This window comes from Phacochoerus africanus, chromosome 5 (genome assembly GCF_016906955.1).
Source record: "Phacochoerus africanus isolate WHEZ1 chromosome 5, ROS_Pafr_v1, whole genome shotgun sequence".
In the NCBI taxonomy this organism is placed as follows: Eukaryota; Metazoa; Chordata; class Mammalia; order Artiodactyla; family Suidae; genus Phacochoerus; species Phacochoerus africanus.
The window spans coordinates 55,999,529-56,016,329 of NC_062548.1; the positions used below are offsets into that span (position 1 = coordinate 55,999,529).

General features: G+C 40.0%; 1 protein-coding gene across 6 annotated transcripts in view; it reads right to left on the bottom strand.

Moving 5' to 3' along the window:
- IL1RL2 (interleukin 1 receptor like 2) overlaps nt 1-16,330 on the bottom strand; it is a 32,412-nt gene extending 16,082 nt beyond the window's left edge. Inside the window, exons 1-7 of one of the 6 annotated variants that reach the window (XM_047781347.1) lie at nt 16,183-16,330; nt 15,341-15,410; nt 14,256-14,490; nt 11,454-11,649; nt 7,949-8,108; nt 3,770-3,844; nt 175-304 (exon numbers count right to left, since the gene is read on the bottom strand). In XM_047781347.1, coding sequence (XP_047637303.1) covers nt 175-304; nt 3,770-3,844; nt 7,949-8,108; nt 11,454-11,649; nt 14,256-14,490; nt 15,341-15,398 — 854 coding nt within the window. In that variant the 5' untranslated portion in view covers nt 15,399-15,410; nt 16,183-16,330. Of the gene's footprint in view, nt 1-174; nt 305-3,769; nt 3,845-7,948; nt 8,109-11,453; nt 11,650-14,255; nt 14,491-15,340; nt 15,967-16,147 lie in introns of those variants that run through there. The other 5 variants (XM_047781346.1, XM_047781345.1, XM_047781344.1 and 2 more) reach the window with 5 other exon arrangements.
- Nucleotides 16,331-16,801: the final 471 nt, after the last annotated feature.

The window sequence follows — 16,801 nt, forward strand, 5'->3', positions numbered from 1 at the left end:
CTGGTCACTTGTGATGCAGCATGATAATGTGAGAAAAAAAGAATGTATACATGTATGTGTGAATGGGCCAACTTTCTGTGCAGCAGAAAATTGACAGAACACTGTAAATCAGCTATAATGGAAAAAATAAAAATCATTATTAAAAAAAAAGCAGAAGAAAAGAAAAACACCCACTCAATTCCTTCCTGAACTCGTTTGGATTCACTGTAGTAATTATCCACCAAAGTGTTATTGACCCTCCAGCAGCGTGGATTCGTGTTATCCCGCGAGTCTGTTATATTGCAGTCCACGATGAGGGTGGAGCCTGTAAAATCAAACTCATAAACATATGATGAAAACTCTACCTCAAATGACCTGCTTAGCAGAGGCACCTTGCTTCTGAGACCTGAGTGATTTTCAATTACCAAAACTTCCCCCTGAGGTCAATGTTTATCCACTTTATTCTCTCCCCGGACAGAGATGACAAGGACAAGAGGACCGCCAAGATGCCTAGGGTACAGACATAGGAATAAGCTGCCAAATGCCACTAGTTTCACTTCAATGTTTCCCACAATGTCAGGGACACAAAAGCTACATCTTCTCTTTGTACGCTTGCAAAAAGCCTCACAGTTTACAAAGTGTGGCACAAACAATTTCTCTTTCAGTCTTTCTGTCATCAAAACACTCCTACAAGTCAGAAAAGAGGTGGTTCTATCATCCCCGTCTTACAGAAGAGAACACTGAGGTTCTTACAGATCAAGAGACTTGCCCAAGGTCACACATCAGAGGAAGGAATGAAACATGAACTCTGGTCTTCTAATTCCAAACCCAGTGGTAGTTCTACTTCATCATTTGCCACCCTACACTTTCGACTCTTATTCTGTCTCCGCACACTTTGCTAAATTATGTTTACTGAATTTATATTTCAATTTTTTGCCCCAAGAATCTAATACAGTTCATGTATCTACTATGTAAAAAAAAAAAAAAAAAGTACTATACTTCTAAGTAGTCTACTTTAAGGTTTTTTTTTTTTTTTTTTGGTCTTTTTGTCTTTTTAGGGCTGCGCCTGAGACATATGGAGGTTCTCAGTCTAGGAGTCTAATTGGATCTGTAGCCACCAATTAGTAAATTTTTAGTAAATCTTGAATTCTGGTGTCATATCTTCCCATCTAGTTCTTCTTCATTAAAAGTGTCTTAACTCGTTCAATCTTTGCATTTTCATGCCGATGTTACAATCAACATATCAAATTCTACAAAAACCAAAATCTGCTGGGGTTTGACTTTCTTCCTCAAAACAAAGAAAAAGTGTTCAGGATTTCAGCCTTGAATGTGTTGTTTCTACAGGTTTCTAAAAATAGATTCTTCAAAATTAAAGACATTCTCTTCCATGCCTAACTTTAAAAGAGTTTTTTTTTTGTTTTTAATAATGAATTTCTTGTTCAAGTTTTCCAAATGACTTTTAGGTATTTATGAGGTAAGTGTATTACTTTTCTCCTTTAGTTTGTTTATGCAAAAGAAAAGGATGAAACTACTTTGCATTGTTCCACATAACCCAAATTTAGTTCTTTATGTATATTGTTAAAATGTATGTATGTTATTTTGCTAGTAATTTGCTTTAAATTTTTCATCTGTGTTTATGAATGGGATTTGGCCTGAAATTTTCCTTTGTAATAATATCTTTGTTGGGTTTGAGTGTCAAGGTTTTCCTGACCTAATAAAATGAGTCAAGGACTGCTTCCTCTTTTTCGCCCCTCTGAAACAATTTGTTGAAAACTGATATTCTTTCTTACTTTCTTTATTAAATATTTTGTGGAATTCTCCAGTAAAGCCAACTGAATCCAGAATTTTGTTTGTGGGAAGATTTTTAAATTTATTTAACAGTTATATGACTATCTTCCTCTCTCAAGGCTTACATCTCTTCTCAGTTATCGAAACACCATGGCTAGACTTTTCAAAGACAGGAGAGGGGAAGATATTTAATTAGGATACTTAATAACAGGCGCACTTATCTTTTCTAGGTGTAAATGACATCCACTAGGGTATTCACATGGAGAATGATATGCAGACAAATATCCTTTATTATGAGAATTACAGTTTCCTTGAAAATTCGGAACTGAAGAGTTCTCCTTAAATCATGTTGGTCCATAGCCTATAAAACAAATTATATCTCCTTTCCAATTCTATTTGTTGTTGTTGTTGTTTTCTTATAATAACTTCATTATTTTTTACTCTTATCTTTGTGGAATGAACCATCAGCCACATTTCAAGAACTTTGATATGTTCTCTCTGCCATAATTTTCTAAATACTCTGTACCTCTGGCTTTGGCTTTAATCTAACCAAGAAAGTTAATAATTAGAAGATGAATTTGTTGTTGCTTAACTTTTTTAATTAGTGGATTTTGTTTTTGTTGGATTTGTCATTGTTTTGACTTTAGCTGTAAATTTCTAGACTAACTGTATTGTGATTATACCATATAGTGCGTATAATTTCCTCTTTTGGGACCGAGTTCTTCACTGATAATTATGAGTGTTATCTAGTAAATATATTAGTCTTACTATATTACTAGACCATTTTAGATCCTTATTTGACTAGAAAATTTGCCAAAACCAGAGTATATTATAATTTCACACTATAATTGAAACAATTGTATTGTCTTGTGGTATTGTCCTTGTATTTCTAAGAGTTCAGGTTTATATACATAATTTTTCTTTTTTATGGCTGCATCTGCAGCTTTTGGAAGTTCCTGGGCTAGGGGTCAAATCGGAGCTGTAGTTGTGGCCTAAGCCACAGCCAGGGCAGCACTGGATCTGAGCCATATCTGCAAACAACGTGGCAGTTTGTGGCAATGCTAGATCCTTAACACACTGAGTAAAGCCAGGGGTCATATCCCCATCCTCACAGAGACAGTATCAGGTCTCTAACACCTAGCCACAACAGTAACTCCAGCTTTATATAATTTGATTCACAGCTATTTGACACATAAAATTTTTTATTTGGGGAGGTATAATTTTTATTTGTATAAAATGATTCAATCTGTCATTTGCCTTTTTGCTTTGAAAGATATATTATCAGATTGAAAGATAAACATTGCAAATCTGATTTCTTTGTATTGCTTACTGTATGCAAACATTATGGATAACTTGCTAATGTATTGATTATTTAATCATCTAGGTCATCTATTCTTAGATTTGTATCTTTTGAGGAGATACAGATTAGACTTTAATATGCGACTCAACTTGAGTGTCTGTCTTCTAAAAAGGACTTTTTTCTTTAGAAGCTACTCAACATGTTTTTACTAGTGATTACTTTTAATTTAAAAAATAACTTGATTCCTTTTTTCTCCATTTAGATTACAAAATTAGGCAATGTTTATTGATCCCTTCCTACGTAAAATAAGGAATATAACATAGTAACTTCCCTTACTCCTTTCATATACTTCCTAGTATGAGATAATGTAACACAGAACTCTTGATCGATATTACTTAATAGCAATTTAATGTTCTGTATCATATCTTTCAAGACCTATTGGTCTTTGCATAAATAGATTTACAATAATATTTAGACTTCTAGTGATTGCTGCCAGACTTTTCATATCACAAATTCCTCAGCCTTCAGCTCTGTGATTTTTGACTTTGATACTTCTCCAGATTGGCTCAGGTATATCCAAAGTGGGGAACTGCATGTGTATAGGATGTGTCTTGATCGTTGAAGTTCAAAAAATCCCAAGGATATGTGGACATAATGATTTGGGCGCTTAGTGATTTCAATGGCTTCAATAACTTTACTTACCAGGTTTTACTTCAATTGAATTGTTTTTAGGATACATGATCTTAGGGATTCTTCTTCCGTTTCCCACTCTTTCTGCTAAGAAACCATACACACACGAAATTGTATTAGAAATATCCCCAAATACTCGAATGCAGTAGTACATAAGGAAAACATGACAAAGAGCAGACTTTCAATAAACATTGGTCAAGAAAAAACAAAATTCACAGTGTCACAAAATATCACACCATATATGCATATTTTTAAACCAGAAATCATTGATTTGCTAAGGAAAAAAAATCATCTAAAATCTGGGCTACCAAGAGAGTTTACTTCACCATTATATGTTGGACATGAATATAAACTGATGAGATTGTATAGTAAATTCTCATTGCCTAATCATTCCATACACCTTTTTTTTTTTTTTTGGCTTTTTAGGGCCACACCTGTAGCATATGGAGGTTCCAAGGCTAGGGGTCGAATTGGAGAATTAGAGCTACAGATGCCAGCCTACACCACAGCCACAGCAATGCAGGATCCAAGTCACCCCTGCAACCTACACCACAGCTCACGGCAACGATGGATCCCCAAGACACTGAGCGAGATCAGGGATCAAACCCACATTCTCATGGATACTAGTCAGGCTCATTACCCCTGAGCCACATGGGAACTTTCTCCATACACGTCTCAAGCAGTGGCAATTAGCAAAGCTCTGGCCTGAGTCCTAGACAGAAATAGTGACCCTAACAGTCTATCCTCAGCTCTACTTTTTCATCCTCCAACCCTGCTCTTCCCAATTCTTCACAGCTCTTCCTCTCCTGTTATTCCTCAGTTTTATCATTCCTCCACCCCACTTTACAACTGTATTCCTCTCCACCCCTTTTTCTCCATATCTTCCCTCTAAATCCCACATTCCTCCTCTGTATTTGGGGTGGGAAGTGGAAAAGTTTGAGGGAAACTACAAAAATGCAAAAATATATGTCCTTCATGATGGCAATAATTGCACATTCTATAAACTCAGTTTGTCCCCAAAAGAAGTCATCACTGGCCAGTTAATGTACCACCTTCTCCTCTATCACACACATTGAAAATCTAGAAGTCATTCTAAGTAAGCGCTTTTTTCCCCACCCTCATCAGTTGATCATCATAAAGCCAAACGAATTTTACCTCTTAACATTTCTCAGTCTGTGCCTCCTTCTTAATTTCTAAGCCCTATTTTCTACTCTCTACTCTTTCCCCCAGAACTCTCATTCACATCCACCTCTTCAATTATTATCTAATGGCCAAGGGCTGTGGAAGTTGTATCTCTAAGCTCCAGACCCATATAGGCCCTGGCCTCCTTGACATCTCATGTCACCAAGTAGTCAACTTACCATGACCAAACTCATGCTCTCACTTCTAAATCCAGTTTTCCTCCAGAGAGTTATCTTATTTCCTTGAAGAAGAATCACCATCCAAAAGGCTCAATGTCTTTGACCTCACTACATCCATCAGTCCATATTCAACACAACATTAAGGTGGGTTTTACCTCCTAAAATGTCTTGAATCAATGCATCTCTCTCCATCTTCAGGGCCAGTGTGTTACCTATGCCTATCTAATGATTCATTTGCATTTCTGCACCTGCCCCCCCCCCCATAAACACTATTCTTACCTCCATAGCCATCATTGTGTGCACAGAAGCCAAATCTGGCTTTCAGAAATGTAAACAAATCACACTATTCTTCTGCTTTCAACCCCTCTGGCTGCTTCCCATTGTCCTTAGAAGAAAATCCATAGACCCAACTTTGGACTGCATGTCCCTACCTAATGTTGGCCCCCAAATGCTTCTCCAATCTCATTACCTACCATGATCTCCCTCACTCAGTATCATTCCAGCCAACCTTCCTACTTTCCATTCTTCAGACACATCATAGTCTGACTTGTTATAAGCCTTCACTTCAGCTACCCCCTCGGTCTGGAAAAATCTCACTCATTTCATCACTTAATGCTTCCTGATGATCAGTATAACTATTGTCAGGAGGCGTTCCTTTACCCACTGCCTTCTCAACAGGCTCTTCTCTGTTTGATCTCCTATTTTCCTTTCTGTCATTGCCTTAATCTCCTTGGCAATTTTATATCTCAGTATTGGATTATCTGATCAACCTCTGCCTCCCCTTTCTGCTCAGACTTTGAAGCTCCATCAGAGAGGTGGTCATGGCTGTTTGCCTCACCATTGTGGTCTTTCTGCCCAGCACAGGACCTGGCCTTATTTGGGCACTCAGTATAAAGTCACTAAATTACTGCCTAAAGAAGAATCTCTTTCTACCTAAGAACCACTCCACCCAATAAATGTGTGTCCAGAACTGTGATGTTGTAGTAGCCTCCTACATGGTCTCCAGGACTCAAGGCCCTCTTTAACTCATTCTTAAACCATCTCAGGACTGATCTCGCCCATCACAAATGCAGCTTCAAGACTCTGCACTTGCATTCATCCAAGGGTTCTTCAGGAGCTATATGGTGAAGCTTGCATATGATGCCCTCCTCCCCTTGAAATTTCCCCTGTTTAACTCCATGGTCTCAGCTCCCAGCACTCCTTGGCTCACAGTTCTTCATGCCCCAACAAAATTACTTGGGTCCAACATGAACTACAATGGTAGACACTTCTATGCTTTGTCTTAGACTCTTATCTCTGCCCCTCCTCCCTCTTCTTTGCTTCTATAAATCCTATTCATCCTTCAAAATTCAGCTGAGAAGATATTTCCTCTTGGAAGCCTTCCAAGATCATTTAATTACTTGCCAACTGCATGACTACTTCTGATTTTTTTTTTTTGCTGCTGCACAGACACTGTCTATAACTCTTTTTTTTTAACCACATAATGCTAAGATGATCCATTTATATTTCAGCTCCTCTACAACCAGGCTGAGAGCTTCTCAATAGAAGAAAGAATTTTTAAAATGTTTTAATGATCAGGTTTTAACCAATTTGATGTGTAATAGATTGTAAATAAATGTTTATTGCAATAACATAAAATATAGATTATTGGACTCAATGATCTCTTGAGGTAGCCTTCATTTTGCCATTGGAATTTCACTTTATAAAAAATTCCCTTAACTACCAATGTAAGACTAAGGCATAAGAGTAGTCAACCATTCAGTTAATCAATAGATCTGCACCTCATCTAGGCTAGGCCCTGAGCTACATGTTAGGGATTCAACTGTGAACAAGACAAGGTGCTACTTTTGGAGACATGTCAGTTATCATAAATTCCAAGGGCATAAAAATCATAAAAACCTAATACAATTAAGTTTCTTAAGGGTTCCTGGTGGGAAGCAGGAAGCTACTCATGCTGAACACATCCCCCAAAAGAGGCACACTATAAAGAAATTGCTAAATATCCCCCTGTATTTTGAACTCTGGCAGAAATCAGTGATAAACACAAAGGTCCAGGTCAAAGAAATACTTTGCCCTCTGTTCCTTCTATTTATAGTAAATTAGAAAACAGCTCTACTGTAAGAAGAGCAAAGGCAACACAGAAATATCCTTGTTGAATGTGCTCGGAAGAAGAAAGGCTCGAAGGCCTGGGCCCTGGCCCTGTTTCTCTCACTAACCAGCTTTGTAATCATCAGTAAGTCACTTCCCTTCCTGGTTTCTCTAAAGTTAATGGCTTGAGCTAAATTATTCTTAGGGTGTCTTCTACCCCTAAGATTCTGCTGTCAAGTCTCCAGGTCTCACATGAAAGAAAACTGGCTGCTCTGGGCTGAGAACTGAAGCCCTATGAGCATTAGGTGTCCTGGAACCAAGTTCAAGGGCATTGAACTCAGCTGTGCCTGAAGCAGGAGAGGCTGAAGCTGGAATGGCACACACAATAGTCACACCAGCGAAGGTGGCGGGAAGAAGAGACGTATCAGTGACATCTGCCACTGGCTGAATACTTGTACTTTTCCAGGTGTTGCAGGAGCTACTCCATTTACATGATCTCATTTCCTTTCTAGGAATAAACCAAGAGTTTTGAGTCTTGTGTTTTATTTTGTTTTGTTTTGTTTCAGATGAGAAATTAAACTTCTCTTTCAACCCACTCTTCCTACCCTCTCATTCTACAAATGATGAGTTGAAGAGCCTCAAACCTTCAGGAAAATCTAGATCAAGAAAGGCTTCTGCCCAAAGCTATACATCTCACACAAAGCTAAGAGGCAGTCAAGTTGATGGATATGAGTGTACTTACTGATATCCACAGAAATGCTATTTAAAATGGTATGCTGTTTCTCTGCGTACGTGAGCTTGGCTTGACATGCGTAGTTCCCTCTGTCCTCTGCTGAGACATTCCTCACCAGAAGCTTTTTTTCCTGAGAGATAAACCGCTCTTCTTTAATCTCTTTACAATCCTAAATTTAAAAACGATTCAATTCAATGACTATTTGGGGGTCTCAGTTACATTCCTGATTAGCACCATCCCATGAACAATGGAGAGACAAGAAAGCTATCTGCTCTCTAGACCTTGTGTAAGTTATAATCTAACTGAAGGTATATATAAAAAAACACTATGGTGATTTTTTTAAGGTAATTTCTTTTTTTTTTTTACTTTTTTTATTACTCAAATGAATTTATCACATCTGTAGTTGTATAATGATCGTAACAATCTGATTTCACAGGATTTCCATCCCACAGCCCAAGCACCACTATGGTGATTTGACAAAGACTATTCTACAGGCTACAATGACTGCTATACATATGAAGCCAACTAGGAGTTGGAAGGAGAGAAGCTTATGCAGGCTGGAAGGAAGACCTTGTGGAGGAGGATTAGGCTTGGTCCATAAAAGAATCTGGCAGGAGGATGTGATCTGGCAGGAAAGTCCTCCACCACCCGGAGCCCATAACTCCCAAGGGACCACCATCTAATGGTGCCAAGCCCCTGGAGAGACCACAAGACCACAAGGAAATAAGAAGTGCCTCCTCTGTGTTTTGGGCCCAATCACAACTTCTCCACCCTTCAGGGTTGGACTTTAGCGAGGTCTATAGTAATTCTTTTTTTTTTTTTTTAAGGGTGTATGGAGGTTCCCATACTAGGGGTTGAATCGGAGCAGCAGCTGCCGACCTACACCACAGCTCATGGCAATGCTGAATCCTTAACTCACTGAGCGAGGCCAGGGATCGAACCAGCACCCTCATGGATACTAGTCAGGTTTGTTAACAACTGAGCCATGATGGGAACTCCCCAAAGTAATTCTTTGCCAACATTCTATTTGGAGGTTTGAGCAGTGATTAAAGGATGCAGGCAAGGCTTTTAATGAGTAAACGTCATTTCATTTCTTAAGTCACCCATGCTTCCACCACATCAAGAAGGAAATGGTCTCACACAAACTAACTTGAAGACTGGTCAGTGTCAGGAAGGCCTTTCTCATTTGTCATTCTCAGTCACCAACCAGAGGCAAACATTATCTTGTAAGCTCACATTGCCATGCTAATTGAGTCTTCCATCTTAGAGGCCCATTTCTTAACTCTTTCTCAAATCTTTTCCCTTTTCTTCAGGAAGGGCTGATCTACAGAATTATGTCTTGATAACTGAGTTCCTGTATTCATTCAAATATTTGTCCCTGTCCTTGGCTAGCATGGTGAGAAGCCCTGGTTATGCAGGAATAAGGTGCAGTTCCCATGCTCAGAATACTAGCAGTCATTATAAGAGAGAAGTTAAATGTACAACCCCTGATTAAACAAAGATGTAATTGTCCAAGTTTTGATCTCTCTCCTCACTGAGTCAGCCACAGTCAGAACCCATTCTCCACTAGTGGAACAGCCCGAATGCATCCATCTTGGAAGGTGAAGCTCAATAAGGCCAAAATGAACATTTTCTGTATTTATGACATAGCCTATTTCTCTGTAAACACCTTAAGGGGAATACCAATTATAATCAGATAACTGCTTACCAAGCAGAATGAGAATTACTAAAAAGTCAGACTCTGATAATGTGAATGAGGTTGCCATCTTTCAAACGGGGACAAACAAAGTGTGAGTGTTTGAATTATGGACCCCTTATCCCTGGGTGGGGCTTGGATAGGCCAATCTCTGGGGCTGTGTTTCTATGCCGCCAATCTTTTTTTTGGCCACACCAGTGGCATGTGGAAGTTCCTGGGCCAGGGATCGAACTCGTGCCACAGCAGCAACCCAAGTGACAGCAGTGACAATGCCAGATACTTACCCTGCAGAGCCACCAGGGAACTCCTATGCTTCCAACCTCATCAGTCCCCTTTCTGACAGACTCATTCAAGAGGAACAGATATTTAATAATATTAAAGTTTAGCTTCGATAGCAGAAGAGCCATTCTGTCCCTTTGCAATAATCAGGGCTGCCTCAGTTGTAATTCCCTGGGACATTATTTTAGAGCCTCGATTCTCAGAAGGCTTTGATTTTTAGTTAAAACTTTGTGGATGAGATCTCACCAATGAGATTTTAAATAATTAGTAGCAATAAGAGCAGGCAACATTTGAAAGTGTTTTTTCTTTCAAGCACAAAAAGAATACTCCTGTTCTCATGTGTACAATGGCTCAGAGGCACAAAATAGCCAAGAGCATTCTAGCTAAGCTGTAGTGGTTATAAGAAAAGAAAAAAAGAAAAGACAGGAAAAGAAAAGACAGAGATAAGGACATTCATTGCCACATTCCTTGTGAGAGAGGAAAATGGAAACTAAATGAAAGTGAAATATATAATGAAAAGGATCAACAAAGGCAAAAACTGGGTTTTGAAAGGAGTAATAGAACAGAAAAATCTCTAATGAGACTAATCAAATGACAGAGATAGGGAGTGTGTGTGTGGGGGGGGGAACACATTGTAATAGGGATTAAAAGGTGAACAGAACTGCAGAAGCAGACATGATGATGATAATTTCATGCCAGAATATCTGAAACATGGAAGAAAATGAAAATTTCCTTGTAAACAAAATCTTACCAAAACCCATTCAAGAATAAATAAGACTGTTGTCGAATCCCATCACCATTAAAGAATTTAATCAGTGGGTGAGAACCTACCCACAAAGAGAACTCATGGTTGTACGGGCAAGTGCTAACAAGCAGAGCTGTGGGAAAACTAATTCGAATATTAAATACCTAGCACGAGCTCCTCCATGCCAAGGATTATGACTTATGGGTTGTCATCTGCCAGTACAGTCAGGAAAAGAATGTTTCAAGGTGAAAACACAGGTATAGAAAGGTGAGTATAGGATGCCCTGTTTACATAAAAAAGGAAGGACTAGAATGCATAGTTTTACTTGCTTGTATGGCATTACACCAGGATAAGGCAAAGCCTGCAAGGAAGTAATAACAGCAGAACCACAAGTCAAGAAAACTGAGATGGGCCCAGGCAAATATGTGTCAGGAATGGGGACACTCTCCAGAGCATGACTTCTTATAAATCATGCACTGCACACTCAACAGTGAACAGACTACTCAACTAATTTTAATTAAAAAGAAAGATGAAGGATAGTCTGAAAAGAAAGAATAATTAGGAGAGGGTAGATATAAATCATAAGCTATTGCAAAGCTCTAGTAACCATAAATTAAAAAATAACTAATAAGCAGGGTAAAATTGTCAGTAGCAATTAGCTAACAAGTCCATCTTGGATACACAAATCTCTTTGCCAGTTCTGCTTGAAAAGGTACAAGTTTAAAAAAAAAAAAAGGCAAGTGGGTTTTAAAGAAGAGGAAGGAAAATATCAACAGGAATTTTTTTTTTTTTACCTTATACCATTTGATTGAATTCAAAACAAAACTGTTCGGGAAGTTCAGATAACATATAAGAATATCATCTTTTCCAATGTGTAGGATTTGTTTGTACTCATCTGATACATTTGGTTGACTCTTTTTAGAAGTACGACACCAATGCTTTTGAAACACAGTTAGGTTGATTTGCATTCTGGGGCAGATGTTTGTGTCACTGTAAGAAAACAAGTCAAAAGCTTGTAAATTCAATCATAAAACCAAATGACCCTGTTCATCTCCAAATATTTCCAAGTCCTCTTCCAGGCACTATGCAAATCTTCTGCCTCAAACAAGACAACATGCATCTCACAAGCCATTAATTACAAAAGGAAAAAATTATGTTTAGATGGTGGAAACATTGGAGGACATCTTAACCAAATGATCAAAATGAACATCACCAAGGAGGGGCAGGTGAGCTCCAACTGTCTGAGTTTGCTGAGAAGAACTCAAACCCCTTCTACTACTCCAGCTAAAAAGTCTCAGCCTGAACCTACTCATGAAGAACTACCTGGCAAATCCAAATTAAGAGACACAATATAAAATAATTGCCTGTACTCCTCAAAAATGTCAATGTCACGCACACACACAAAGCCGAAGATCTGATCCAGGTGAAAAGAGATACATGACCACCAAATTGCAATGGATGGGGAAAAGGAAGAAAACATTTATAAATGTCATCATAGAGAAGATTGCTAAAACTAGAACGTGAACTGGGGAGCAGATAAAAGTACTATGATGGTTAAATTTCCTGAATGTGGTAACTATTCTGTGTTGATGTAAGAGAATATTCAATGGGGTGAATGTGAAATAGCAGAGAAACTAGATAAAGGATAGATGGGAATTCTTTACGCTATTCTTGCAAATGTAATGTGATTTTGAATTATTTCAAAGTGTATAGTTCACTAAATATGTACATATCTGTATGTTAAAGATTTATGGGAATTTGTGTTTATTTTCTTCCGTGATGGACAGTACTGACATCTACCTTCTAGAAAAGATTGTTTTGCTCCATTTCACAGCTCCCGGATTTAAATATTTTAAATCCAGCCTGGATGTCCAGATGAATTTGTGGGACACAAAATCTTTAACTCTGGTTATTGAATAACCTGGAGGAAACAGGAGAGCAGACCTCCACAAGACATCGGCAACTGGTCTCCAGTGTGAGTGAAGCTGTAGGAAGGGATTGCTGGCTCTTCCACATATATGTCACTGAGTAATCTTGAACCTGAGTCCATCACAGGGAAATGAGGACTTTGGTGGGAATCATAGAGGGGGTGGCCATCCTAAAACCCAGAAGGGGCTGGAAAATACCAAAGAACCACACAAGAGGGAGAATATTGCTACATTTCTGGAGTACCTACTTCATACAGGATCTTGGGTAAATTTTACTTCAACCCTCTCAGGCTGGCTTTACTCACACTTTACGGAAAGCCATGGCTCATGGAGGTCAAATAATTCACCAAGGTCATACACGTTAGTGAGGGAGGATAACAAAATCTGGACCCTCAGCCAACATTTGGTCCAGAGATGTGCTTTTTTTTAATATTTTTAATTGAAGTATAATTGATTTAGATTATATTGGTTTCAGTTGTACAACATAGAGATTTAATATTATTATACATTATACTCCCTTTAACGTTGTTAGAAAACAATGGCTATATTTCCCTGTACTGTAGGATATAACTTCATCACTTATCTATTTTATGCATAGTAGTTTGTAGCTCTTAATCATATATCCCCACCTGTCCCCTCCCTCCCTCTCCCCACAGGTAATCACTAGTTTGTTGCCCTAACTGCGAGTCTGTTTCTGTTTTCTTATACTCATTCATTGTATTTTCTAGATTCCACATATAAGTGATAATGTGTTTTAATTAGGACACACACAGAAGACTTATTTGGTAGTTAACCACACATACATACACATACATGCACACAGGCCTATTTAGACGTTATCTTGAAAGGTGGGAAAATGGACTTGCACTGAATAGACTGCATCCTTTTGGTGAGGCATATGCTTTCCATTCCATCACAGTCCCCACCAGGCTCAAGTATCTCCCACCAGACCTGTGCCATTTACATTACTTCCTAGCATAGGGCCTAGCATAGGGCTTTCTATGCTAGGGAGTAATGTAACCATTGTTAGGCATGGTATATGGTTTTCCGGTTTTATATGACTACCTTGTCCCTATTGAGAAAACTAGATTCAGCTTCTCAACAATAATCATTTCCTGCATTTATTTATTTACATTGTTTTTATTTGGTTCTCCAGTTACACATTTTTTAAAGCCTAGAAAAGTACATAACACATGCATAACATAACATAAGCATCTTGAAGTTTTGTCACTGTTGAATTCCTATAGCAGATCCCTTACCAACAAATGATCAAAGGAGAATTATCCCTGTCTGGATTTGCCACCTATCACAAAGCCATTTGGCATTCCAAGAAAGACAGCAGCCTTCATATTGGGATAAACAGGCTTTGTAATGGGGTCTGGTCTACGGCATCATTTCAATAGGAAAAATGTATTTCGTATTCCAACAACTGATTTGCAAATCTATTTTGTTTAAAAGCCTGTTAATTGACACTATCTTGTAATAATTACAAAACTATATTCTTCTCATTGTTTCCTACATGTATGTAGTTAATCAAGAATTTTCCTAGAAGAATTTTATAATTATAATATATGCGTATGTGTAAAAATAAATATATATATACATATAGAGAATTACATATATAATTCAATGAGAGAGAGAGAACTCTATTGTAAATGAGGAACTTACTTTGTATCACATTGGTAGATCCCAGAGTCCTCTCCTTTCAGGGGGAGAAACAAAATCCAGCCTTGGTCCTGGTGAATTCTGGACTGTATGTTTTTAGATATTGGGATTTTGCTAGGATACTTATACCATGTAACATCTACTTTCCCAGATGTTGGCAGATAGCATATGCAATTAAAAGCTGTAGGCTGGCCTACTGAAGCTGTCTCATTGTTCACACTTACATTCTCAAAAACATCTAGGGAAAGAAAGGAAAAAAAATAACCACAGAGAGTGCTAGTTTAGTTTTCACTAGTTTTAAATGCCACTTAATTTTCTAGCTGATTTGAAATTTTATGTGAGGTTTTTCTCGATGTGGGAGTTTTCCTAAAAACAGTCTGCTGATGTGAAAGCATAACCGGAAGTTCTTCACAGATGTCCGTAGGACAGAATTTACTCAGTCTCTTCCCCCCACTCAAGTCATCTTCCCCATTTGGAAGGATTTCTTTCTTTCCCTTCTTGTCAAAAAACCTTAACTCCTTCAGAGTACATGTTCCTACTCTGAGTGCCCTTTGCTTTGTTTCCTTTCCACTCTGTCAACCGGTTAATTCAATCTGTCCTCAGTAATACATATCTCATTCCAAAAAGCATTGTTAAACAATCTGCTCGCTTTATAGTTCATTTCTATCAAATTTGCTTAGTTGTCTTGGAAGCAGTTTGTTCTGTGGATGGGTTCTTTGCTTTTACCTTGGGTCTAAAATATCTCTTTGTCACATAAAAAGACAGTATCATATCCAGTTATGCATTTTAACTCAAGTCTTGTCTTGTAGACTGGCCCATTCCCCCCCCCTCCAAGTCACGTCAAAGCTCAAAGGTGACATTTGGGGCTGAACATCAGACACTTGGAGCTGAACCTTGCCCTCTCCGAACCCCGCGGGATTCTGCATGGACCACTGGAGAAAGTGTAATCTGCAGGCTTGGGTCCCACCGCATCCCCCAGGAGGTCCTCACAGGAGTTTGCTCAGAGCGGTGGTGGAGGGGGAGGGTGGGGGGGTATGGGGGAGCATGGAGGGAGGGTGGGCACTGAGAGCCGAACATGCTGAACCTACCTGCTCTGAGAAAACGTGGAAGAGCGATGCACACGACGAAGAGCAGCAAGGACTGCATTCCCCTATCGGACTGTGAGGAAAAGAGAAGATGGGAAAGTGCACCTTCCCCTGGTACAAAGCCTGCGTTCTGCGACCTCTGAATCTCAGAGATTCCAGACAGGCCACTGCCTTTCCCTTCTTCTCCAGTAGCCCTCCAACGTTGACCCCACATGTCCCCTGTCGTGCTTCCAAAGACTGCTCTCTTCCCTACCAGGTTCCTGCTCCGTGCTCCCACCTCCAGAATTCCGGCGGCCAGGCCTCAGTTGCGAAGAGCCAGGAGGCACCATGGGGGAATCGGGATGTGTTCCTTCTTCCAGGCTGTCCCATAGCCTCCTCTGGGATCGCGGGGTCTCCCCTTCTGCCATCTGGCATCTGCGCCAGGTAGGAGGCTCCCCTCAAAGCCCACCTCCCGTGGTGGCTCCCTGGAGGTCACCCATGCGTAGCCGCTCCTGAGGGTCCTTAGCCTCAGGATCGGCCTGGGCCCCCGCAGTCCGAATGGAAACCCCAAACACTTGCTAATTCGGGAGAAGCCAGTTTAAGCCTACCTAGAAAGGCCGGCAGGAAAAAAAAAAAAAAAAAAGGAGAAGGAGGGACTGGCTATTGAGCACGAGCTCCACACCTTCGCCCAGAGACAGAGTCCCCTCCCTGAAAGTCGCCCAGCCGGCTGGGGGCCTCCTGGGAGTCCCGATCGCCGGCCTTCCTGTCAAGCACGTTTTTGCCACCTCCTCCCAGGCACACCTTTCCTGCCAACCGGCGCCCCACCCTCACCTGGCTCAGCCGCAGACTCCCGACCGGGTGTGTACCTGCCTGACTGAATCAGAGCGCAAGATCTACTGGCAAGTGGAGACTGACAGTTGGGTACTGAGCCCTGTTGGAGCATTTCCATACCAAGCTAGTTCCTCACCACCACCGTAGGACCTTAGGAAGGAACGTGCCAGCACGCTAGGAAGTGGGTTTGAAGGCTTTTTGCCAGATTTTCCGGCAGTTAAGAAATCCTCCATCCTCATTAACGTCTGCTTAAATCTATTCCAAATTGTCCTACCAAATGAATTATTCTTTCCTTTCTGAGCTCCGTTTGAGCACGCCCCTCATCGGCCTATGTAGAACACCCAGATTGTGGAAGCAAGCCGTACCAGAGGGCTTTTAAGAAATACCATTTGTCTGCCTGAGTAGTGCTGGCTTACTTCTAAAGCAGACATCCCAGGGTGGTGCTCACAGACCTGGAGAGGGAAAACTGTACCTGTCTGAAACTTCCCAATGCAATGATAGCAACAGGGACCTATTGCCCTGCCTATCAGGAGACACCCGGAGATATCTCTGAGGGCACTGAGACTTAGGGAAAATATAGAATATAGTCTCCATTCAACAGATTTCTGGCTAAGCTATTTCTGGTGGTTGGTCCAAACTGTCAGACAAGGAGCT